At 42.5% G+C, this 24,742-nt stretch overlaps 1 protein-coding gene across 12 annotated transcripts in view; it reads right to left on the bottom strand.

The window, feature by feature from the left end:
• Positions 1-24,742, bottom strand: part of LOC124012359 (focal adhesion kinase 1-like) — a 220,413-nt gene that overhangs the window by 73,622 nt on the left and 122,049 nt on the right. For 11 of the 12 annotated variants that reach the window (XR_006834715.1, XM_046325898.1, XM_046325899.1 and 8 more), the window contains 4 exons: positions 12,254-12,341; positions 7,762-7,841; positions 7,579-7,641; positions 893-947 (listed from right to left, as the gene is read on the bottom strand). Coding sequence is in view for 11 of the 12 variants with exons in the window: in XM_046325898.1 (XP_046181854.1) it covers positions 893-947; positions 7,579-7,641; positions 7,762-7,841; positions 12,254-12,341 (286 nt within the window). In the remaining variant the exon portion in view is untranslated. Of the gene's footprint in view, positions 1-892; positions 948-7,578; positions 7,642-7,761; positions 7,842-11,434; positions 11,549-12,253; positions 12,342-24,742 lie in introns of those variants that run through there. The other variant, XM_046325900.1, reaches the window with a different exon arrangement.

Raw genomic sequence — 24,742 nt, 5'->3', positions numbered from 1 at the left:
GATTCGGCCAATGGCAGACAAGACAGACAGATGCGCAATTACCCTTTCAGGAGTTGCTTAAACTGACTAGTGCAATAACACAAAATACCCAACTGTGTACTTGGCTGTGCATGGGTCTAACCTATATATTACAGTAAATAGCATCATTTCCCCACTGGTTTTTAGCTAGCCTATATATTACAGTAAATAGCATAATTTTCCCACTGGTTTTTAGCTAGCCTAAATATTACAGTAAATAGCATAATTTTCCCACTGGTTTTTAGCTAGCCTAAATATTACAGTAAATGGCATCATTTCCCCACTGGTTTTTAGCTAGCCTAAATATTACAGTAAATAGCATCATTTTCCCACTGGTTTTTAGCTAGCCAATAAAGTACAGTAAATAGCATCATTTCCCCACTGGTTTTTAGCTAGCCTATAAAGTACAGTAAATAGCATCATTTCCCCACTGGTTTTTAGCTAGCCTAAATATTACAGTAAATAGCATCATTTTCCCACTGTTTGTTCTCAGTGGATGTCAGGTGCTGTTGTCTAGTGAGATGAGAGGACTCGTCAGATGTCAGGTGCTGTTGTCTAGTGAGATGAGAGGAGTTGACAGATGAGTGGGTTTGATTCAGCTGGGGCTAATCCCCCCACACAGGCCTGTATGTACGAGGGAGGCTAAGCCCAGAACTAGGCCAACTCTGCCTGTACAAGGTTGGAACAAAGAGCCTGTACCATAAGACACTTCAGAGGGCAGGAAATGAAATATGGAATCTTCAGTGCGTGGTACATTGACATGAAGCTGGGGTGCTATCTCGGAGAATACATTGGAGACTGACTGGACCTTAGAGATGTTTTCTCATCAACAACTCTGGAAGAATAAGGAAATGTTTCTGAAGCATCAACTCACCTTGACTGAATCCAATAAACTCTTGGGGAAGAATCTTCTTAAGCCCACGTCTTTTCTGTAAAGAAAAAAAGAGCAGAGGAAAAGGAGAACATCAGTTTAGCAAGACAAAGGTGAATGCAAAACTTTCACTCTCCCTTTGGGGCGGCAGGGTAGCCTAGTGGTTAGAGCGTTGGACTAGTAACTGAAAGGTTGCAAGTTCTAATCGCCGAGCTGACAAGGTACAAATCTGTCGTTCTGCCCCTGAACAGGCAGTTAACCCACTGTTCCTAGGCCGTCATTGAAAATAAGAATTTGTTCATAACTGACTTGCCTAGTTAAAAAAGAAACGTAAAAAAAAAAAAAAAACTTTCACTTTAGCAATGAATGCTAATTGTCTACTTTTGGATAAATATCAACACATCCATAGTCCACTGACTGAATTGGTGTGATGAAGTTGCCCCTAAATGCTGATCTTGGGTCAGTTTTGCATTTTCCACACTAATAGTTAAGGTCAGGATTAGAAGCTGATCCTAGATGTGTACTTGACCCCGTCTCAGAATTGTAACTCTCTGATACTGATCTACCAGGGAAACAGGAGAGAAACACATCCATTTACTCAGGGTCATTAGTGGGACATACAGTATCTAACGTGAATACTGCAGCTCAGGCCTCTGAAGTCGACATTGCCATTTTAGTCATTAGCAGACGCTCTTATCTAAACTTACAGGAGCAATTAGGGATAAGTGCCTTGCTCAAGAGTACATTGACAAGTACATTGACAAGATTTTCCACGTTGTCGGCTCGGGATTTCGAACCATTCGACCTTTCGGTTACTCCCCCAATACTCTTAACCGCTAGGCTACCTGCTGTTATTCACAAAACATAGTGCCTTCAGAAAGTATTCACACCCCTGAACTTTTTCCACATTTTGTTGTGTTAAATCCTGATTTTAAATTGATGAAATATACTGTTGTTTGTTGGCCTAAACACAATACCCCATAATGTCAAAGGGGAATTTTGACAAATTAGTTCAGGAGTAAAAATGTGCACAAGTCACATAATAAGTTGCATGGACTCCGTCTGTGTGCAATAATAGTTTTTAACAAGATTTTTGAATGACTACCTCATCTCTGTACCCCACACACACAATTACAGTATCTGTATGGTCCCTTAGTCAGGCAGCGAATTTCAAACACAGAGGAAGGGGAAGAAGGACAAAGGAGACTTTAAGACAGTTACATAGTTTAATGGCAGTGATAGGAGAAAACTGAGGACGGCTCAACAACATTGAAATTACTCCACAATACTAACCAAAATGACAGTGAAAAGACGCACGCCTGTACAGAATAAAACATATTCCAAAACCTACATCCTGTTTGCAATAAGGCTCTAAAGTAACACAGCAGAAAAATTGTCCTGAAAACAAATGTTATATTTTCAAGCAAAGTGGTGGCTGCATCATGTTATGGGTATGCCTGTAATCATTAAGGACTGGGGAGCTATTCAAGATTTTTTTTAATCTACGGAATGGAGCTAAGCACAGGCAAGATCCTAGAGGTACATCTGGTTCAGTCTGCTTTCCACCGGACACTGGGAGATGAATTCACCTTTTCACATTGAATGTCCCTGAGTGGCATAGTTACAGTTTTGACTTAAATCGGCTTTAAAATCTATGGCAAGACATGTTTTCACTATGTCATTATGGGGTTTTATTAGTAGAATTTTGACAAAAGCAATCTATTTAATTTAGGCTGTAAAACAACAAAATGTGGAATAATTCAAGGGTTATTACTACCTTCTGAATACTATAGCTTATCGGTCTGTGTACGGAGAAAAGGGGATGTAAAAACAGCTAAACAGGACATTGGCTAATGACTAACCAGAGAGAGTGAGAGTGAGAGTGAGAGAGAGAGAGAGAGAGAGAGAGAGAGAGAGAGAGAGAGAGAGAGAGAGAGAGAGAGAGAGAGAGAGAGAGAGAGAAAGACCGAGAGAGAGAGGGTCCTTGAGATGGAGTAGAGTAGAGAAGAAGAGTCACAGTGTAGGTTTTAAAGCCTTTAAATTCCTCCCTCCCACACAATCAATTCATCCTAAGGGCTCTATGAAAAGATAGCTTGTTAAAACACGAGGCGCTCCCATGGCCATTTGCGTTCCACCGGGCCAGAATCAATCAACATCATTTATAAGGCCAAGGCCAGAAAAGCTGCCGGAAAATGGATGCTGCTTTGGCATTAACATGATGAAGCTTTGCTGATAACCCCTTGCCTTATTACATATTTTGCTGTGATACAGTCTGAATTAAAAATGGATTCAATATATATATATATATACATCTATACACAATACCCCATAATAACAAAGTGAAAACATTTTAGCAAATTTATTGAAAATTAAATACAGAAATGTCTAATTTACATAATTATCTACCCCCCTGAGTCAATACATGTTAGAATCACCTTTGGCAGCGATTACAGCTATGAGTCTTTCCAGGTATGTCTCTAACAGCTTTGCACAACTGGATTGTACAATATTTGCACTTTATTTTTTGTATTCTTCAAGCTCTGTCAAGTTGGTTGTTGATCATTGCTAGGCAGCCATGTTCAAGTCTTGCCATAGATTTTAAAGCTGATTGAAGTCAAAACTGTAACTATGCCACTTAGGGACATTCAATGTCATCTTGGTAAGCAACTCCAGTGTATATTTGGCCTTGTGTTATAGGTTATTGTTCTGCTGAAAGGTACATTTATTTCCCAGTATCTGTTGGAAAGCAGACAACCAGGTTTTCCTCTAGGATCATGCCTATGCTTTGCTCTATTCTTTTTATCCTAAAATAAATCCCTTGTCCTTGCCGATGACAAGCATACCCATAACATGATGCAGCCACCCCCATGCTTGAAAATATGAAGAGTAGTAATCAGTAATGTGTTGTGTTGTGTTGGATTTTCCCCAAACATACCACTTTGTATTCAGGAGATAAAATTAATTTCTTTGCCATTTCTTTTTGCAGTTTTACTTTAGTGCTTTATTGCAAACAGGATGCATGTTTTAGAATATTTTTTATTCTGTACAGGCCTCCTTTTCACGCTGTCATTTAGGTTAGTATTGTGTAGTAACTACAATTTTGTTGGTCCATCCGCAGTTTTCTCCTATCACAGCTATTAAACAAACTATTATTTGAAGGTTTCCTTCCTCTCCGGCAACTGAGTTAGGAAGGACACCTGTATCTTTGTAGTAACTGGGTGTATTGATACACCATCCAAAGTGTAATTAATAACTTCACCATGCTTAAAGAGATATTCAATGTTAGTTTTATTTTTTTACCCATCTACTAATAGGTGTCCTTCATTGTGATGGATTGGAAAACCTCCCTGGTCTTTGTGGTTGAATAAGTGTTTGAAATTCACTGCTTGACTGAGGGACCATACAGATAATTGTTTGTGTGGGGTACGGAGATGAGGTAGTCATTCAAAAATCTTGTTAAACAATATTATTGCACACACAGTCCATGCAACAGTGGTAGGCATGATCACCGACAACAATGAGACAGCCTATAGGGAGGAGGTCAGTGTGGTTCCAGGAAAACAACCTCTCCCTCAATGTGAACAAGACAAAGGAGCTGATCGTGGCCTACAGGAAAAGGCTAGGCCAAACAGGCCCCAATTAACATTGACTGGGCTGTAGTGGAGCGGGTCGAGAGTTCCAAGTTCCTTGGTGTGCACATCATCAATGAACTATCATGGTCCAAACACACCAAGACAGTCGTGAAGAGTGCACGACAACACCTTTTTCACCTCAGGAGACTGAAAACATTTGGCATGGATGCCCAGATCCTCAAAAAGTTATACAGCTGCACCATCGAGAGCATCCTGACCGGTTGCATCACTGCCTGGTATGGCAACTTCTCGGCATCCGACCGTAAGGTGTTACAGAGGACAGTGCGTACGGCCGAGTACATCACTGGAGCCAAGCTTCCTGCCATCCAGGACCTATATAATAGGCGGTGTCAGAGCAAAGCCCAAAAGATTGTCAGAGACTCCAGTCACCTAAGTCAGACTGTTTTCTCTGCTACCGCACAGCAAGCGGTACCGGAGCGCCAAGTCTAGGACCGAAGGCTCCTTAACAGCTTCTAACCCCAAGCCATAAGACTGCTGAACAATTGATCAAATGGCCACCAGACTATTTACATTGACCCCCCCCCCATTTGTTTTTACAGTACTGCGACTCGCTATTTATTATCTATGCATAGCCACTTCACCCCTACCTACATTTTCAAATTACCTCAACTAACCTGTACCGCTGCACACGGACTTGGTACCGATACCACTTTGACATTATGGAGTATTGTGTGTAGGCCAGTGACACAAAATCTCAATTGAATCCATTTTAAATTCAGGCTGTAACAAGGAAATGTGGAAAAAGTCAAGGGGTTTGAATACTTTCTCAAGGCACTGCAGGTGTATTTGAGGATCTGTATGCCACGACAATGAGTTGGCATGATGGCACAAACAGATTGGCGCTTAGGCGCTTAGTATGTAGTATAATGACAAAAGGATGTAGCCTAGCTATGTTTTTATTTTTTATATATTTTTTTAACCTTTATTTAACCAGGCAAGTCAGTTAAGAACAAATTCTTATTTTCAATGACAGCCTAGGAACAGTGGGTTAACTGCCTGTTCAGGGGCAGAATGACAGATTTTTACCTTGTCAGCTCGGGGGTTTGAACTTGCAACCTTCCGGTTACTAGTCCAACGCTCTAACCACTAGGCTACCCTGCCGCCCCTATGTGTTAAATCAAGAGGAAACCTGTTCTGTAGTTTTAGCAGTGCTGAAAGACATTATGATTTCCCCTATGCTCAGTATTAATCCCGGGCACTACAGTAATCCAAGTTTCCAACCAGGTTGAACCTCCCTCTTTCCCTCCTCTCCTTCCCCTTTCTCTCCCTCCATGTCACCTTGTTAGCCATCAGTCACCCAGACTGGAAGTACGCTCTGATTGGAGTGTCCCTGCTACCCTTTCTTTCTTTCTCTCTCCCTCCCTTCCCACATCCACCCTTATCTCCTCCTCTCCTCTCTTTCTCCTCCTCCTCCTCCCCATATCTCCCCTTCTCTCCTCTCTGTTCCTCTCCTCATACTCCTCTTCTTTCTCCTCCTTCCCTCCCTTCTCTCTTCCTCTCTCCTCTTTCTCTCACTCCCGTACATCCCCCTCTCTCCCCTTCCTTTCCTCCCCTTCCCCCTCAGTGTTGGGCTCTGTGTATGTGGGTAAGTGGATTGATTGACCTGTAACTAATGCTAGCCAACACAATGAGCCCCATGTCTGCATATCTTGTTAGGCATGTTTCTCAGCTAGCAGTGCCCTGCCTTACAACCTGCCCACAGGCCCAGTGGAATTAATAAATCCCTTAACTTTGCATATCCTTGGAGCCAGCCAAGTAGGACATTGGGTTACGTCCCAAATGGCACCCTTTATAGTGTACTACGTTTGACCAGGGTCCATAGGGCTTCATAGTGCACTATGTAGGGAATCGTGTGCCATTTTGGGATGCAGCCATACATTTTCCCTGCATAAGGAAGGAGGTGTGAGAGAGATTCTTCCCTCTGAAAGGAGGCAGAACACAATGTGAGGTCTTGGTCTCTCTCCCCCTCTCCTATTCATCCATCAGGCATAAGATATATGAAGGTACCTCCATTATTTTCAATCAATACAGAGAGAAAAGAGAGGAGGGATGTTAGTGATTAGCCTAGTTAGAGACTGAAGGCCCGAGCATATGACAAAAGGACTAATTGGAATGCATTGTTAGGAACAGGCACGACTAAGGTGACCTTTCAAACTTTATCAAATAGCATAGCTCAGACAAGCATGTTGGCCCCGCAGACCTAAGACCCTGGAGGGGGTTTCAAAATGGCCACAGCTCTTTTGCCAGGGGTTCTCAAACCTCTCCTCGGGGACTCCCAGATGCTCCATGTATTTTAACTATTCCACAGCTTGCACACCTGATTCAGATTGTCAACTAGTCATTAAGTCCTTGACTAGTTGAATCAGGTGAGCTAGTTCAGGGCTACAACAACATTGTGAAACGTCTGTTGGTCCCCAGGAGAGGTTTGAGAACCACTGACCTACGTGATCTTTATGAAGGATGGTTCACATACTGTATAACCCATTAACACACTAGGTTGACCTACGTGATCTTTATGAAGGATGGTTCACATACTGTATAACCCATTAACACACTAGGTTGACCTACGTGATCTTTATGAAGGATGGTTCACATACTGTATAACCCATTAACACACTAGGTTGACCTACGTGATCTTTATGAGGGATGGTTCACATACTGTATAACCCATTAACACACTAGGTTGACCTACGTGATCTTTATGAGGGATGGTTATCATATAACCCATTATCACACTAGGCAAGGCTGCCGATACCATTGGTACTAATCTCAGTGTACTAGGTACAAATAGTCCACTTCAAGATGATTTTGTGTATTGAGGTTATAGGATATCAAAGATATAGGTCGGATATCTCAGGACATTATGTTTGAGCTAACATAAATAAATGCATTATATTCCCTTAATAGGAATTCCTCTTGTTGTTTCTGGGTAAAGATCAACAGAGACCTACAATATTGACTGAATAGTTGATTCTTACAGTGAGCAGAGAAACCGAAGCTATTAACAGACGACAATCAAGCCAAAAGGGTACTTACTCTAATAGTTCATAGTTAGATTTTTTGTCCAGAGCATTTCCTCGCATCTCCCGGAAGAATCTCCTGTAAGGGAAACATGTCTTGGTGAGTGGGGGTGTCAATGAGAACTGTAACAACATGGCAGCTAGCTAGCGCCCGTGAGAGAACAGAACATTTGACCAATCTTGGATAACTGTAACTGACCTGATTTCAAGGCATCCCAACTTAAGTGCAATGTCTTGCTCAACCTGATCCGCTATCTCCACCATGTAGTCATTTTTCACCTGAAAGACAGAACCCAAGACATGCTTTCATGTTATTGTCCCATTGCACTAGTATTTGTTTTTTTCTGTGCATATGACCTACACACTTTGATTTGGTTTTAGAACGGGAGACTAGAATACTGCAACCAACAACACAATGAACAGGTGGCTTTAGCTTAGAAATGCTTGACTTTCTGGTATTGAAAAACTAAAGACTAGCTGGTGACCTGGGCCCAGATTGACAAAACACTTCATACTCAAAAATGTATGAAGCTTCTTAAGAACCCCCCCAAAAAATAACTTCATAAGATGTGCGATTCCTTACCAATATATTAAGATTTCATGATTTTCTTACAAACTTCTCAAATATCTTCTTACAAACTTTTTTAGCTAGCTATGTAGCTAGCAATGGCAATCATGTTAGCATGTTTCATACTGAGATTATTTGAGTGTCTAATAATAAATACTGAAACTTTCAGATGAAGATTGTGATTATTTTCTCACTGCCCTGAGTTTAAGACAAGGGTTTAGTTATCTTGGAATTAACATAATTTCCAAGAACAAATCCAATAACTTTATTTTCAAGAATCTAATACTTTAACTTTTTGCTTAAGGAGAAACATAAGAAATAACGCAATAACATTTCCAATAACCTTTTAGAGGTATAGCAACTTTGCTTAACTTTCTATAGTTAAGTAAACAATTGCAGTTGAGAAGAAATGTCTTAAGAAGGTTTTGTGAATCTGGGCCCTGATGTTTCTGTATGGAGGGAGTATGGGGGCTTTACACAGAGCAGAGCGAGCAGATATCACACATGAACACGGTCTTCTAGAGGGAGGGGTAGAACACACTGTCTTCTAGAATGAAGGATAGAACACACTGTCTTCTAGAATGAAGGATAGAACACACTGACTTCTAGAATGAAGGATAGAACACACTGACTTCTAGAATGAAGGATAGAACACACTGACTTCTAGAATGAAGGATAGAACACACTGACTTCTAGAATGAAGGATAGAACACACTGTCTTCTAGAATGAAGGATAGAACACACTGTCTTCTAGAATGAAGGATAGAACACACTGTCTTCTAGAATGAAGGATAGAACACACTGTCTTCTAGAATGAAGGATAGAACACACTGACTTCTAGAGGGAGGGGTAGAAGACACTGACCTCTAGAATGAGGGGTAGAACACACTGACTTCTAGAATGGGGTAGAACACACTGACTTCTGGAATGAGGGGTAGAACACACTAACTTCTAGACAGAGAGGTAGAACACACTGACTTATAGAATGAAGGATAGAACACACTGACTTATAGAATGAAGGATAGAACACACTGACTTCTAGAGGGAGGGGTAGAAGACACTGACCTCTAGAATGAGGGGTAGAACACACTGACTTCTAGAATGGGGTAGAACACACTGACTTCTGGAATGAGGGGTAGAACACACTAACTTCTAAAATGAGGGGTAGAACACATTGACTTCTAGACAGAGGGGTAGAACACACTGACTTCTAGACAGAGGGGTAGAACACACTGACTTCTAGACAGAGGGGTAGAACACACTGACTTCTAGACAGAGGGGTAGAACACACTGACTTCTAGACAGAGGGGTAGAACACACTGACTTCTAGACAGAGGGGTAGAACACACTGACTTCTAGACAGAGGGGTAGAACACACTGACTTCTAGACAGAGGGGTAGAACACACTGACTTCTAGACAGAGAGGTAGAACACACTGACTTCTATAATGAAGGATAGAACACACTGACTTCTAGAATGAGGGGTAGAACACACTGACTTCTATAAAAAAGGATAGAACACACTGACTTCTAGAATGAGGGGTAGAACACACTGACTTCTAGACAGAGGTAGAACACACTGACTTCTATAATGAAGGATAGAACACACTGACTTCTAGAATGAGGGGTAGAACACACTGACTTCTATAAAAAAGGATAGAACACACTGACTTCTAGAATGAGGGGTAGAACACAGGGGACAAAAGCATTGAGGGGGACCTTACTGCTATACAGCTCTTCAATAAATACTCCATCCATCCCTCCCTCCAGAGAGAGACAGAAAGACACAGACAGAGTGAGAGAGACAAACAGTGGCAGAAACATTAAATCTTATCACCCGTAATAACAGCCCATAAGAACCTAACGGTGATATTGATTGATAAAGGCTGGGTGGGTGCACCTGCAGTGATAGCAACACAACACTGGCAGACTGACACAGAGCGAGACATTTCCTGAGACAGATGAGTGTTTGTTTCTGAATGATAGCGAGAGGCTATTATGTCCTCTCTGAATGTCCCATTTGTCATGTTGAGCGCCGGCTCTTTGTATTCTAACACCAATACAGACATTGATTCTGCCACTGTAGATCATGGAAACAGATCCTGCTTCCAGAAGGTGTTCTTCCACACCAGACTGAATTCAGGACAGAAGCTCTTCTCATGCTCCATGATTAGCCCTTCAAACACTGACCGTTCACCTTCCATCAGTACCATTTTCCTCTCAGCTGGCACTCAGCAAAACCATGAGAGCAAAGAGGAAACCAGCACACTGCTCTTGCTAGAATCACTGCTCTCAAAAAGCTCTGATGAAGGCAGCGAGGCTTAATAAAGCTTAATAAAAAGCAGTGGTACCAGCAAAGCAGTGATACTAGCAAAGCAGTGATACCAGCAAAGCAGTGATACCAGCAAAGCAGTGATACCAGCAAAGCAGTGATACTAGCAAAGCAGTGATACTAGCAAAGCAGTGATACCAGCAAAGCAGTGATACTAGCAAAGCAGTGATGCTAACAGAGCAGTGATACCAACAAAGCAGTGATACTAGCAAAGCAGTGATACCAGCAAAGCAGTGATACCAGCAAAGCAGTGATACTAGCAAAGCAGTGATACCAGCAAAGCAGTGATACCAACAGAGCAGTGATACTAACAGAGCAGTGATGCTAACAGAGCAGTGATGCTAACAGAGCAGTGATGCTAACAGAGCAGTGATACTAACAGAGCAATGATGCTAACAGAGCAGTGATGCTAACAGAGCAGTGATACTAACAAAGCAGTGATGCCAACAGAGAAGTGATGCTAACAGAGCAGTGATACTAACAGAGCAGTGATGCTAACAGAGCAGTGATGCTAACAGAGCAGTGATGCTAACAGAGCAGTGATACTAACAGAGCAGTGATGCTAACAGATCAGTGATGCTAACAGAACAGTGATGCTAACAGAGCAGTGATACTAACAGAGCAGTGATACTAACAAAGCAGTGATACTAACAGAGCAGTGATGCTAACAAATCAGTAATACCAGCAAAGCAGTGATTCTAGCAAAGCAGTAATACCAGCAAAGCAGTGATACTAGAAAAGCAGTGATACTAGCAACGCAGTGATTCTAAAAAAGCAGTGATTCTAACAAAGCAGTAATACCAGCAAAGCAGTAATACTAGCAAAGCAGTAATACTAGCAAAGCAGTGATTCTAACAAAGCAGTGTGCGGGTTTCCTCTTTTTACTCATGTTATTCAACTGTTACCATGCACCTAAAACAAAGATAGCTCAGATGTGCCTTTTGAATTTTAAAACCACAAGAGTAAAACTCACAAGTGAGTCCAAATGTTTTTCACTGCTGTAAAAATGGCCTCTTTTCTCCCCCGTCTGGATGGGAGTGAGTTTCTCTTCCCCAGAGCGCCCGACACCAGGCAGAGCCCACCTAGGCTCACTAACCCAGTTCACCTCTCTGCTTCTACAGCCCTGCGGGTGGCTACACACCATGTGTTACTTCCTAATACCTCCCCCCTACTGCACCCATACACTCCCACACACACAGTAAAGGCTTGGATCCCTCAGACACACACACACAATTTGCACACATGGCTGCACAAACACATACACACACACACACTGTTAGAAGTGCTATATGCCTGCGGTTACAGTGTTGTTGAATAAATAGGCCTAGCCAAGTATGCTTTGAAATAGCGTGGTCAATGGCCTGTTAGAAACCAGGCTGTCTCTCTGTTAATCAACTCCCATGGATAATGTTTTGGGGTGTGTGGGTTTTAGGGCTGCCAGAGTTCATCAGCAAACTCGTTTGCTTTTTGTCATTTTAGTGCACTTGTTTTTTTGATAGTGATTAATCGCATTGTCTGAAAGCATTCACAATGCACTGAAAACATCCCAAATATATCATCTATACAGCAAAAAACAACAATGTGATGTCAAAGTTGACATTGAGGTTAAAGGAAGTGTGCTTTACTAATTCACCTGATTTCACAAACGTTACTTTCAACAAAATCAAGACATCAATATTCTTGTAAAGCTTTTTGTATAAAAAAATCTTAAATTACTGCTCAAATGAAAGTAATTTCTGAATTTGTGATTAATCACACTTGATTACATTATTTTTTTGCTTGTCTGTCTCACCTGCTGGTAGAAGTAGTTGAGTGTGGGTTTGTCTTCACTGAAGCGGTGCAGGAATCCCTTTGGAAGGTAGCGAATACGCAGCTCATATCTAGAGAGGGGGAATATGTCACTGTTTAGACAAAACACAGAAGCATGTAACACAGAGGGGACCAGGGGTTTTGTACTCTTAGCTCTTCTAGTCACAGAGCTACAGTAGACACCAGTCTTTTAGTCACAGAGCTACAGTAGACACCAGTCTTAGTCACAGAGCCACAGTACACACCAGTCTTTTAGTCACAGAGCCACAGTAGACACCAGTCTTTTAGTCACAGAGCTACAGTAGACACCAGTCTTTTAGTCACGGAGCTACAGTAGACACCAGTCTTCTAGTCACAGAGCTACAGTAGACACCAGTATTTTAGTCACAGAGCTACAGTAGACACCAGTCTTCTAGTCACAGAGCCACAGTAGACACCAGTCTTCTAGTCACAGAGCTACAGTAGACACCAGTCTTCTAGTCACAGAGCCACAGTAGACACCAGTCTTCTAGTCACAGAGCTACAGTAGACACCAGTCTTCTAGTCACAGAGCTACAGTAGACACCAGTCTTCTAGTCACAGAGCCAGAGTAGACACCAGTCTTCTAGTCACAGAGATACAGTAGACACCAGTCTTTTAGTCACAGAGCTACAGTAGACACCAGTCTTTTAGTCAGAGAGCCACAGTAGACACCAGTCTTTTAGTCACAGAGCCACAGTAGACACCAGTCTTTTAGTCACAGAGCTACAGTAGACACCAGTCTTTTAGTCACAGAGCCACAGTAGACACCAGTCTTTTAGTCACAGAGCTACAGTAGACACCAGTCTTCTAGTCACAGAGCTACTGTAGACACCAGTCTTCTAGTCACAGAGCTGGAACTCTATAAACAGTTATCAAATCAAATTCATTTGTATTTATTTGTCACATTCTTTGTAAACAACAAGTGTGGACTAACAGTGAAATGCTTACTTACAGGCCCTTCCCAACAATGCAGAGTTAAAGAAAATAAAGAAATAATGGAAAAGTAAAACATGTAATAGTAAACGTAATAATAAATACACAATGAGTAACAATAACTTGGCTATATACAAGGTACCAGTACCGAGTCGATGTGCAGGGGTACGAGGAAATTGAGGTAAAAGCTGTATGTACATCTAACTAGAAAGTGACAGATAACAAACAGTTACATGTGATGAGTAAAAAAACAAACAAATAGTGCAAAAAGGGAAATGCAGATAGTTAATCAAATATCTACCCAGTCTAACTATTTACAGTGCCTTGCAAAAGTCCACCTGTGTGAAATGTACGTGTCACATGATCTCAGTATATATACATACACCTGTTCTGAAAGGTCACAGAACACCTGCAAAATCTGCAACACCACCAAGCAAAGGGCACCACCAAGCAAGCAGCACCATGAAGAGCAAGGAGCTTTCCAAACAGGTCAGGGACAAAGTTGTGGAGAAGTACAGTTCAGGGTTGGGTTATAAAAAAAGATCCAAAACTTTGAACATCCTACGGAGCACCATTAAATCCATTATAAAAAAATGGAAAGAAAATGGCACCCCAACAAACCTGCCAAGAGAGGGCTGCCCACCAAAACTCATGGACCAAGCAAGGAGGGTATTAATGAAAGAGGCAACAAAGAGCCCAAAGATAAACCGGAAGGTGTTCACCAAAAGGCATGTGGGAGACTCCCCAAACATATGGAAGAAGGTACTCCGTCCAAGGGTCCTTAGATTAGTGAAGAGCTTGGAGGGTTCTATGGTGTTGAATGCTGAGCTGTAGTCAATGACCAGCATTCTCACAGGGCGGCAGGTAGCCTAGCAGTTAGCCCATTGGGCCAGTAATCAAAAGGTCTCTGGTTCCACACCCGGAGGTGACAGGTGAAAAATCTACCGTTGTGCCCTTGAGAAAGGCACTTAACACTAATTGCTCCTGTATAATAGCGTCTGCTAAATTAATCAAATGTAAATGTGTTCCGTTTGTCCAAGTGGGAAAGGGCAGTTTGGAGTGCAATAGAGATTGCATCTTCTGTGGATCTGTTGGGGCAGTATGTGAATTGGAGAGGGTCTAGGGTGTCTGGGATGGTGTTGATGTGAGCCATGACCAGCCTTTAAAAGTATTCCATGGACACATGTCTGCCTAGGGGAGATGGTCATTCAGACAGGTTACCTTGGCGTTTTTGGGCACAGGGACTGTGGTGGTCCGCTTGAAACATGTAGGTATTACAGAGTGTGTTGGGGAGAGGTTGAAAAGGTCAGTGAAAACACTTGCCAGCTGGTAAGTGCATGCTCTAAGCACGCGTCCTGTTAATTCGTCTAGACTTGCGGCCTTGTGAATGTTAAACCTGTTTAAAGGGTTAGGGTTAGGGTTACACTGATAGCACAGTTGTCCAGAACAGCTGGTGCAGTCATGCATGTTTTCATTTTTTTTTTCACCTTTATTTAACCAGGTAGGCCAGTTGAGAACACCTTTATTTAACCAGGTAGGCCAGTTGAGAACAAGTTCTCATTTACAACTGCAACCTGGCCAAGATAAAGCAAAGCAGTGCGACACAAACAACAGAGTTACACCTGGAATAAACAAACGTACAGTCAAGAATAATAGAAACACATATATAAAGTGTGTGCAAATGGAGTAAAGAGGTAAGGAAATAAATAGGCCAATAGTAGCGAAGTACATACAATTTAGAAAATTAACACTGGAGTGATAGATGTGCAGATGAGGATGTGCAAGTAGAAATACTGGTGTGCAAAGAGCAAAAACATGTAAATAAAAATATTGGGATGAGGTAGGTAGTTGGATGGGCTATTTACAGATGGGCTGTGTACAGCTGCAGCAATCGGTGAGCTGCTCAGATAGCTGATGCTTAAAGTCAATGAGGGAGATATAAGTCTCAAACTTCAGCGTTTTTGCAATTCGTTCCAGTCATTGGCAGCAGAGAACTGGAAGGAAAGGCGGACAAAAGAGGTTTTGGCTTTGGCGATGACCCGTGAGATATACCTGCTGGAGCAGCGTGCTACGGGTGGGTGTTGCTATGGTGATCCGTGAGCTGAGATAAGGCGGAGCTTTACCTAGCAAAGACTTATAGATGACCTGGAGCCAGTGGGTTTGGCGACGAATATGTAGCGAGGACCAGCCAATGAGAGCATACAGATCACAGTGGTGGTTAGTATATGGGGCTTTGGTGACAAAACAGACGGCACTGTGATAGACTGCATCCAGTTTGCTGAGTAGAGTGTTGGAGGCTATTTTGTAAACGACATCGCCGGCAGGAAGAGCAACATCATTGATATATACAGAGAAAAGAGTGGGCCCGAGAATTGAACCCTGTGGTACCCCCATAGAGACTGCCAGAGGTCCAGACATCAGACCTTCCGATTTGACACACTTAACTCTGTCTGAGAAGTAGTTGGTGAACCAGACGAGGCAGTCATTTGAGAAAACAAGGCTGTTGAGCCAATAAGAATATGGTGATTGACAGAGTCGAAAGCCTTGGCCAGATTGATGAAGCCGGCTGCACAGTACTGTCTTTTATCGATGGCGGTTATGATATCGTTTAGTACCTTGGCTCGGAAACCGGATTGCACAGCGGAGAAGGTACGGTGGGATTTGAAATGGTCAGTGATCTGTTAACTTTGCTCTTGAAGACTTTGGAAAGGCAGGGCAGGATGGATATAGGTCTGTAAGAGTTTGGGTCTAGAGTGACACCCCATTTCAAGAGGGGGATGACCGCGGCAGCTTTCCAATCTTTAAGAATCTCGGATGATATGAAAGAGAGGTTGAGCAGACTGGTAATAGGGGTTGCAACAATCGCGGTGGATCATTTTAGAAAGAGAGGGTCCAGATTGTCTAGCCCAGCTGATTTGTATGGGTCCAGATTTTGCAGCTCTTTCAGAACATCTGCTATCGGGATTTGGGTGAAGGAGAAGCTGGGGAGGCTTGGGCGAGTAGCTTCAGGGGTTGCAGAGCTGTTGGCTGGGGTTGCGGTAGCCAGGAGGAAAGCATGGCCAGCCGTAGAGAAATGCTTATTCAAATATTTTGATTTATCGGTGGTGACAGTGTTTCCTAGCCTAAGTGCAGTGGGCAGCTGGGAGGAGGTGCTCTTATTCTCCATGGACTTTACAGTGTCACAGGACTTTCTGGAGTTACAGCTGCAGGATGCACATTTCTGTTTGAAAAAGCTAGCCTTGCCTTTCCTAACTGACATAGTGTATTAGTTCCTGACTTCCCTGAAAAGTTGCATATCGGGGATTATTCGATGTTAGTGCAGTACGGCACAGGATGTTTTTGTGCCGGTCGAGGGCAGTCAGGTCTGGAGTGAACCAAGGTTCTTAGTTCTATTTTTTTTAAAGGAAGGGTATGCTTATTTAAGATTGTGAGTGTTACGAATGCCTCTATGAAGAAGGAATGCAACACCCTGCTACAACTCAACTCTCCGTGAAGTGAAAAAGGTATGGACCGTAGGCGTGAGTAAGGATGACAACAGGTAGAATGTGGTACCGTTTACAAGGATTTTATTCCTTTACACGGTAATATGGGGAAAAGGGGCTGGACGGAACCAAAGCAAAGAAAGTAAATCTCAAAGCCCACTCTCCTATCTTACCTGCCTAACCAATGCTTACCTAATTTAGCACCAGCTGGTGCCCTAACCAAAATACAGGGGGTGGTTCACCCAGGTCTTACCTAGTGTGCCTAGACAGTGAATATACTACGGGTATATGTATGCCCGCGGGCCTCTTGCCTAAGCACTCCCTAGGTGCCTTCCCCTTCCCCCCTGGGAACAAATGAAACAGGAGAACAAATAATTTCTCAAACAAACTAAGAAACAAAGGACATCAAATAAGCTCTATCTGAGCAACAAACTCACAGAACATACCAACTGCTACCAACAACTAACATAGTAAATTATCCACAGCCATCTGCCTCCTCTCTCAGCAATGACCTCCCAGCAATGAATCTCTATCACATTCAATCTCTCTGCAATGACCTCCCAGCAATGATCTCCCTCCTGAACAGAACACTTGCTTTTATATAGCTTCAGAATGAATGGGTAATTGGAGACAGCTGCGTCTTGACAAGGGGGCGGGGTCAACTCTCCAATTAGCCATAGAGTCGACCAATCAGCTGCTTGAGGGATTTCAGGAAGCCATTTCCTGAAATAAACACATGCAAATACACAAACTACAACATATAAACTGGGGAACGTAACAGTGAGGATATTACTTTAAAGAACAACCAGGCATCCTCTACTGATGGGATGAGAATACCCTTCCAGGATACCCGGGCCAGGTCGATTAGAGCGTTTGACAGTGATGAGGGGTGGTCGTTTGACCGCGGACCCATAACGGACGCAGGAAATGAGGCAGGGATTGCTGGGATTGCTGGGATCCTGAAAACAGCAGAGGTGTATTTGGAGGGCAAGTTGGTCAGGATAATATCTATGAGGGTGCCCATGTTTACAGATTTAGGATTGTACCTGGTGGACTCCTTCATCATTTGTGTGAGATTGAGGGCATCTAGCTTAGAGTGTAGGAAGGCTGGGGTGTTAAGCATATCCCAGTTTAGGTCACCTAGCAGAATGAACTCTGAAGATAGATGGGGGGCAGACAATTCACATATGGTGTCAAGGGCACAGCTGGGAGCTGAGTGGGGTCTATAACAGGCAGCAACAGTGAGAGACTTATTTCTGGAGAGATTCATTTTTTTCCATTTGAAGTTCGAACTGTTTGAGCATAGACCTGGAAAGTATGACAGAACTTTGCAGGCTAACTCCTCCCCCTTTGACAGTTCTATCTTGACGGAAAATATTGTAGTTGGGGGTGGAAATCTCTGGTGGCCTTTCTAAGCCAGGATTCAGACGCGGCAAGGACATCAGGGTTGGCGAAGTGTGCTAAAGCAGTGACTAAAACAAACTTAACCTCTTCAGTCTACCCTCTACTTTTTTGAACATTCTGTTAAAAATCGCGCAACATTTCAGCGCCCTGCTACTCATGCCAGGAATATAGTATATGCATATGATTAGTATGTGTGGATAGAAAACACTCAGACGTTTATAAAACTGGTTAAATCACGGCTGTGACTTAAACAGAGCGTGAGTTTCATCGAATAGCGCAAGAAAACCTGATCACTGAAAATGGAAATAAATATCCTTGCGCTTACTTCCAGGAATTGTTCAAAGTGAACCAAATTACATGAGACCGAGGTTTCAGCGCCTACAGCTACCACACGTTGTCTAGAGTCTTGTCATTTGATTCAGCTTTGATTCTTGGTCTAACCGGTTCAAGGGAATCGATTCCCTCCGGTCTCCGACCGGATGTTTTGGTCGAGCTCTCTCCGGCCATGTTTTTTTCCAGACGACACCTATAGAAGTTACATCGCCTCCTGATGAATTTTATCGCTTATTAACGTGTACTAATACCTAAAGTTGCATTACAAAAGTATCTCGAAGTGTTTTGTGAAAGTTTATCGTCGACTTTTTGAATTAAAAAAAATGTTGTTACGTTATGAAACGCTATTTTTTTTCGTTTATCACACAGTCTACATAGAACGATATCTAGGCTATATATGGACCGATTTAATCGAAAAAAAGACCCAATAGTGATTATGGGACATCTAGGAGTGCCAACAAAGAAGATGGTCAAAGGTAATGAATGTTTTATATTTTATTGTGCGGTTTGTGTAGCGCCGAATATGCTAATTATTTTGTTTACTTCCCCTGCGGGTCTTTTGTGGTGTTACATGCTATCAGATAATAGCTTCTCATGCTTTCGCCGAAAAGCATTTTAAAAATCTGACTTGTTGCCTGGATTCACAACGAGTGTAGCTTTAATTCAATAGCCTGCATGTGTATTTTAATGAACGTTTGAGTTTTAACTAATACTATTAGCATTTAGCGTAGCGCATTTGCATTTCCAGAGCTCTAGATGGGACGCCTGCATGCCAGGTAGGAGCAAGTGGTTAAGGAGGAGGCTTCTGATGTTAACATGGATGAAACCAAGGCTTTTATGCTTACATAAGTCAACAAATGAGAGCGCCTGGGGATACACAGGGCCTGGGTTAACCTCTACATCACCCGAGGAACAGAGGAGTAGGATGAGGGTACGGCGAAAGGCTATCAGAACTGGTCGTCTAGTGCGTTGGAGACAGAATAAAAGGAGCAGGTTTCTGGGCGTGGTAGATCAGATTCAGGGCATAATGTACAGACAGGGGTATGGTAGGGTGCGGGTACAGTGGAGGTAAATCTAGGCATTGAGTGACAATGAGAGAGGTTGCATCTCTGGAGGCACTAGTTATGCTAGGTGAGGTCACAGCAGAGCTAGCTAAGACAACAATGAGTTAGACTACAACAGCTAATCAGCTAAGACAACAACAACAGGTAAAATGGCGAAGAATGGGCGGAGAGGGTCAGTTAACTACACACAGGGCCTGAGTTCGAGGCTGGGGCCGACAGATAAACAAAATAAACTAAAAGGAGTACTGTGATTAATGAACATTCCAGCAGGCATCAGCTATGTAGCCAGGTGATCATAGGGTCCAGTGAACAGCAATAGAAACAAGGAAGCCGCTAGGTAGTCGTTACTACGCTAACAAGCGGAAGACACAGCATTCATAAAGATAGCAGGCCGGTGCAAGCAGTATCGTCTTCACCAACGTCCGGCCTTCGCTGGGGGCACAACGGACAGAATTACGTCGGCAGACAAGTCGTGATGGATCTTCGGGGCTCCGTGTCGACAAAGGGTCCAGGCCAATTGGCAAAAGTGGTATTGTAGCTGGAGTAATTTTGTTTGCTATAGCCAAGAGATGCACCTGGCTCGAGGCTAACTGATGCTAGATTCGGGGCAAGGGCGTTATCCACTATAGCCACTCGGTAGCAGCGAGTGTTGCTTGTTGCTTGCATTAAAGTGAGTATACAGTCGTGGCCAAAAGTTTTGAGAATTACACAACTATTAATTTTCACAAAGTCTACTGCCTCAGTTTGTATGATGCATATACTCCATAATGTTATGAAGAGTGATCAGATTAATTGCAATTAATTGCGAAGTCCCTCTGTGCCATGCAAATGACCTGAATCCCCCAAAAACATGTCCACTGCATTTCAGCCCTGCCACAAAAGGATCAGCTGACATCATGTCAGTGATTCTGTCGTTAACACAGGAGATCGCTGGAGATCACTCTGTTATGCTGACTGAGTTTCGAATAACAGACTGGAAGTTTCAAAAGGAGGGTGGTGCTTGGAATTATTGTTCTTCCTCTGTCAACCATGGTTACCTTCAAGGAAACACATGCCGTCATCATTGCTTTGTGCAAAAAGGGCTTCACAGGCAAGGATATTGCTGCCAGTAAGATTGCACCTAAATCAACCATTTATCGGATCATCTAGAACTTCAAGAAGAGCAGTTCAATTGTTGTGAAGAATGCTTCAGGGCGCCCAAGAATGTCCAGCAAGCGCCAAGACCATCTCCTAAAGTTCATTCAGCTGCGGGATTCGGACACCACCAGTACAGGAGCTTGCTCAGGAATGGCAGCAGGCAGGTGTGAGTGCATCTGCACGCACAGTGAGGTGAAGACTTTTGGAGGATGGCCTGGTGTGAATAAAGGCAGCAAAGAAGCCACTTCTCTCAAGGAAAAACATCAGCGACAGACTGATATTCTGCAAAAGGTACAGGGATTGGACTGCTGAGGACTGGGGTAAAGTCATTTTCTCTGATGAATCCCCTTTGATTGTTTGGGGGGTCCAGCAAAAAGCTTGTCTGGAGAAGACAAGGTGAGCGCTACCATCAGTTCTGTGTCATGCCAACAGTAAAGCATCCTGAGACCATCCATGTGTGGGGTTGCTTCTCAGCCAAGGGATTGGGCTCACTCACAATTTTGCCTAAGAACACAGCCATTAATAAAGAATGATACCAACACATCCTCCGAGAACAACTTCTTCCAACCATCCAGGAACAGTTTGGTGACGAACAATGACTTTTTCTAGCACGATGGAGCACCTTGCCATAAGGCAAAAGTGATAACTAAGTGGCCCGGGGAACAAAACATCAGTATTTTGGGTCCATGGCCAGGAAACTCCCCACACCTTAATCCCATTGAGAACGAGTGATCAATCCTCAAGAGGCGGGTGGACAAACAAAAACTCAAAAATTTATTATGCAAGAATGGGCTGCCATCAGTCAGGATGTGGCCCAGAAGTTAATTGACAACATGCCAGAGCGGATTGCAGAGGTCTTGAAAAAGAAGGGTCCACACTGCAAATATCAACTCTTTGCATCAACTTCATGTAATTGTCAATAAAAGCCTTTGACACGTATTAAATGCTTGTAATTATACTTCAGTATTCCAGAGTAACATCTGACAATAATATCTAAAGACACTGAGGCAGCAGACTTTGTGAAAATTAATACTTGTGTCATTCTCAAAACTTTTGGCCACAACTGTAGACTGTAACAGCGTTCTTCGTTTGTCGAAAGAGAGTCGGACCGAAATGCAGCGTGGTGGTTACTCATGTCTTTAATGAAACAAATGACGATACATGAAATAACTTAATAAATACAAAAACAACAAACGGAACGTGAAACCTAATTACAGCCTATCTGGTGAACACTACACAGAGACAGGAACAATCACCCACGAAATACACAGTGAAACCCAGGCTACCTAAATACGGTTCCCTATCAGAGACAACAAGAATCACCTGACTCTGATTGAGAACCGCCTCAGGCAGCCAAGCCTAAACTAGACACACCCCTAATCAACCACAATCCCAATGCCTACAAAAACCCCAATACGACAACACAATAAACCCATGTCACACCCTGGCCTGAACAAATATATAACGAAAACACAAAATACAATGACCAAGGTGTGACATAGACTGCATTTCACTCTTTTGGCATGATTGTGTGCATCATTGGACAGCTTGTGGTTGGGTTTCCATTTGTAATCCATGACAGTTTGCAAACCCTGCCACTTCTGACGAGCATCAGAGCCGGTGTAGTAGGATTTGATCTCTGTCCTGTATTGTCACTTTGCCTATTCAATGGTTTGTCAGAGTGTAGAGGGATTTCTTATAAGAGTCCGGGTTAGTGTCCCGCTCCTTGAAAGCGGCAGCTCTAGCCTTTAGATCAGATTGGATGTGACCTGTAATCTATGGCTTCTGGTTGGGACACAGTGCCTTCAGAAAGTAGGCATACCCATTGACTTATTCCCCAAAAAACTGTTACAGTCTGAATTCACAATTGATAACAAACAAAAAAAACAATTTTTTAATATATACATTTTTTATATAACTCATCTACACATAATGACAAAATCAAAACATGTTTCTAGATATTTTAGCAAATGTTTTGAAAATGAAATAGAGAAATCTAATTTACATAAGTATTTACACCCCTGAGTGAATACATGTTAGAATCACCTTTGGCAACAATTACTGTGAGTCTTTCTAGGTATGTCTGTAAGAGCTTTGCATACCTGGTTTGTACAATATTTGCACATTATTATAACAATTCTTCAAGCGCTGTCAAGTTGGTTGTTGATAATTGCTAGACAGTCATTTTCAAATCTTGCCATAGATTTTCAAGCGATTTCAGATCAAATTAACTAGGGCACTCAGGAATGTTATCTTGGAAATGAACTCCAGTGTATATTTGGCCTTGCATTTTAGGTTAATATCCTGCTGAAAGGTGAATTTGTCTCCCAGTGTCTTTTGGAAAGCAGGATTTTCCTGTGCTTAGCTTTATTCAGTTTCTTTTTATCCTAAAAAACTTGAAAATATTAAGAGTGGTACTCAGTGATGTGTTGGGTTGGATTTTTGCCATTGGCCTCATGGTGAAATCCTTGATCCTTAATTACACATCCAATGTGTAATTAACTGCACCATGATCAAAGGGATATGCTTTATTTTTTACACCGTCTACCAATAGGAGCCCTTCTTTGCGAGGCATTGAAAAACCTCCCTGGTCTTTGTGGTTGAATCAATTCACTGCTCGGCTGAGGGACCTTACAGATAATTGTATGTGTGGGGTACAGAGATGAGGTAGTAATTAAAAAATGTTAATCACTACTATTGTACACAGAGTGAGTCCATGCAAGGTATTATGTCACTTGTTAAGAGGGCTTGAATACTTATTGACTCTTAAAAATGATCTTAAAACATAATTCCACTTTGATATTATGGGGTGTGTAGGCCAGTGACAAAATCTCAATTTTGTGGAAAAGGTCATGGGGTATGAATGCTTTGTTGTTTGGTTGTTGTTTGCTTATGGCCCTATACAGCTCGTTGAGTGCGGTCTTAGTGTCAGCATCGGTTTGTGGTGGTAAATAGACAGCTATGAATAGTGTAGTCTACAACTTATCATGACGTATTCTAACTCAGGAGAGCCTTCCTTAATATTAGAGATCATGCAGCAGCTGCTGTTAACAAAGGGAGACACACCACCCCTCCTGACCAAACGCTGTCGTTCTGTCCTGCTGGTGCAGAGAAGAAGAAGCTGCTTGTATATTATCCATGTCCTTGTTCAGCCAAGTTTCCGAGAATCATAAGATGTTACAGTTGCTCAGGTCCCGTTGATAGGATCATCTCCAACTGAGATTTGTTGTGTTTTCACACAATAAGTCACAAAGCTGTCACACAGTACAGTCCACAGAAGCAAAGGTATATTGTACCCCAATAATTTTTAACTTTTTTATTTTAGATTTACCTTGTGTAAATCACTACAGCCTGGTTGCTTTATGTTGCAGTGTGCATGTCATTACCTGTTGGTTGGTGTGAAAGGCTTTATACAGTTACACTACATATACAAAAGTATGTGGACACCCCTTCATATTCATGGGTTCGGCTCTTTCAGAGCCACACCTATTTTTTTATTTTATTTTTATTTTACCTTTATTTAACTAGGCAAGTCAGTTAAAAGAACAAATTCTTATTTTCAATGACGGCCTAGGAACAGTGGATTAACTGCCTTGTTCAGAGGCAGAATGACAGATTTTTACCTTGTCAGCTCGGGGATTCAATCTTGCAACCTTTCGGTTACTAGTCCAACACTCTAAACACTAGGCTACCTGCCGCCCATTTCAGGAGCTAGCATACAGTATATAGTTCAAGCTATAACAGCTCTAATGCAAACACTTATAATGCAAACACTTTGATCTGAAAAAGGAATAGTCAGAGGTGCACAGTGTGTGATCTAAAACGTCACTAAGAGATGAAAGCCTACAGTTCAGCTAATCAAAGGCAGACGGCAGACAGCATAACGAGACGAAAAGCAACAGAAATAAAATAATATTCCCCTGGTTGTCTCCACAGACAAGAGCAGGCATACTAATGACAACCATGTGTCTCTGTGCCTCTCTCTCAATTTCAATTAAATTCAAAGGGCTTTATTGGAATCTCTCTCTCACTATTACAGTCAAATCATGAGTCTCTGAACATACCCTCTCCCTCTAGTCTCCCTTCTCTCTGTCTCCC

The sequence above is a fragment of the Oncorhynchus gorbuscha genome, linkage group LG24 (genome assembly GCF_021184085.1).
Source record: "Oncorhynchus gorbuscha isolate QuinsamMale2020 ecotype Even-year linkage group LG24, OgorEven_v1.0, whole genome shotgun sequence".
Taxonomy (NCBI): domain Eukaryota; kingdom Metazoa; phylum Chordata; class Actinopteri; order Salmoniformes; family Salmonidae; genus Oncorhynchus; species Oncorhynchus gorbuscha.
Note: the sequence above shows the minus strand (reverse complement) of the source record. Positions and strands in the feature narration are given on the sequence as shown.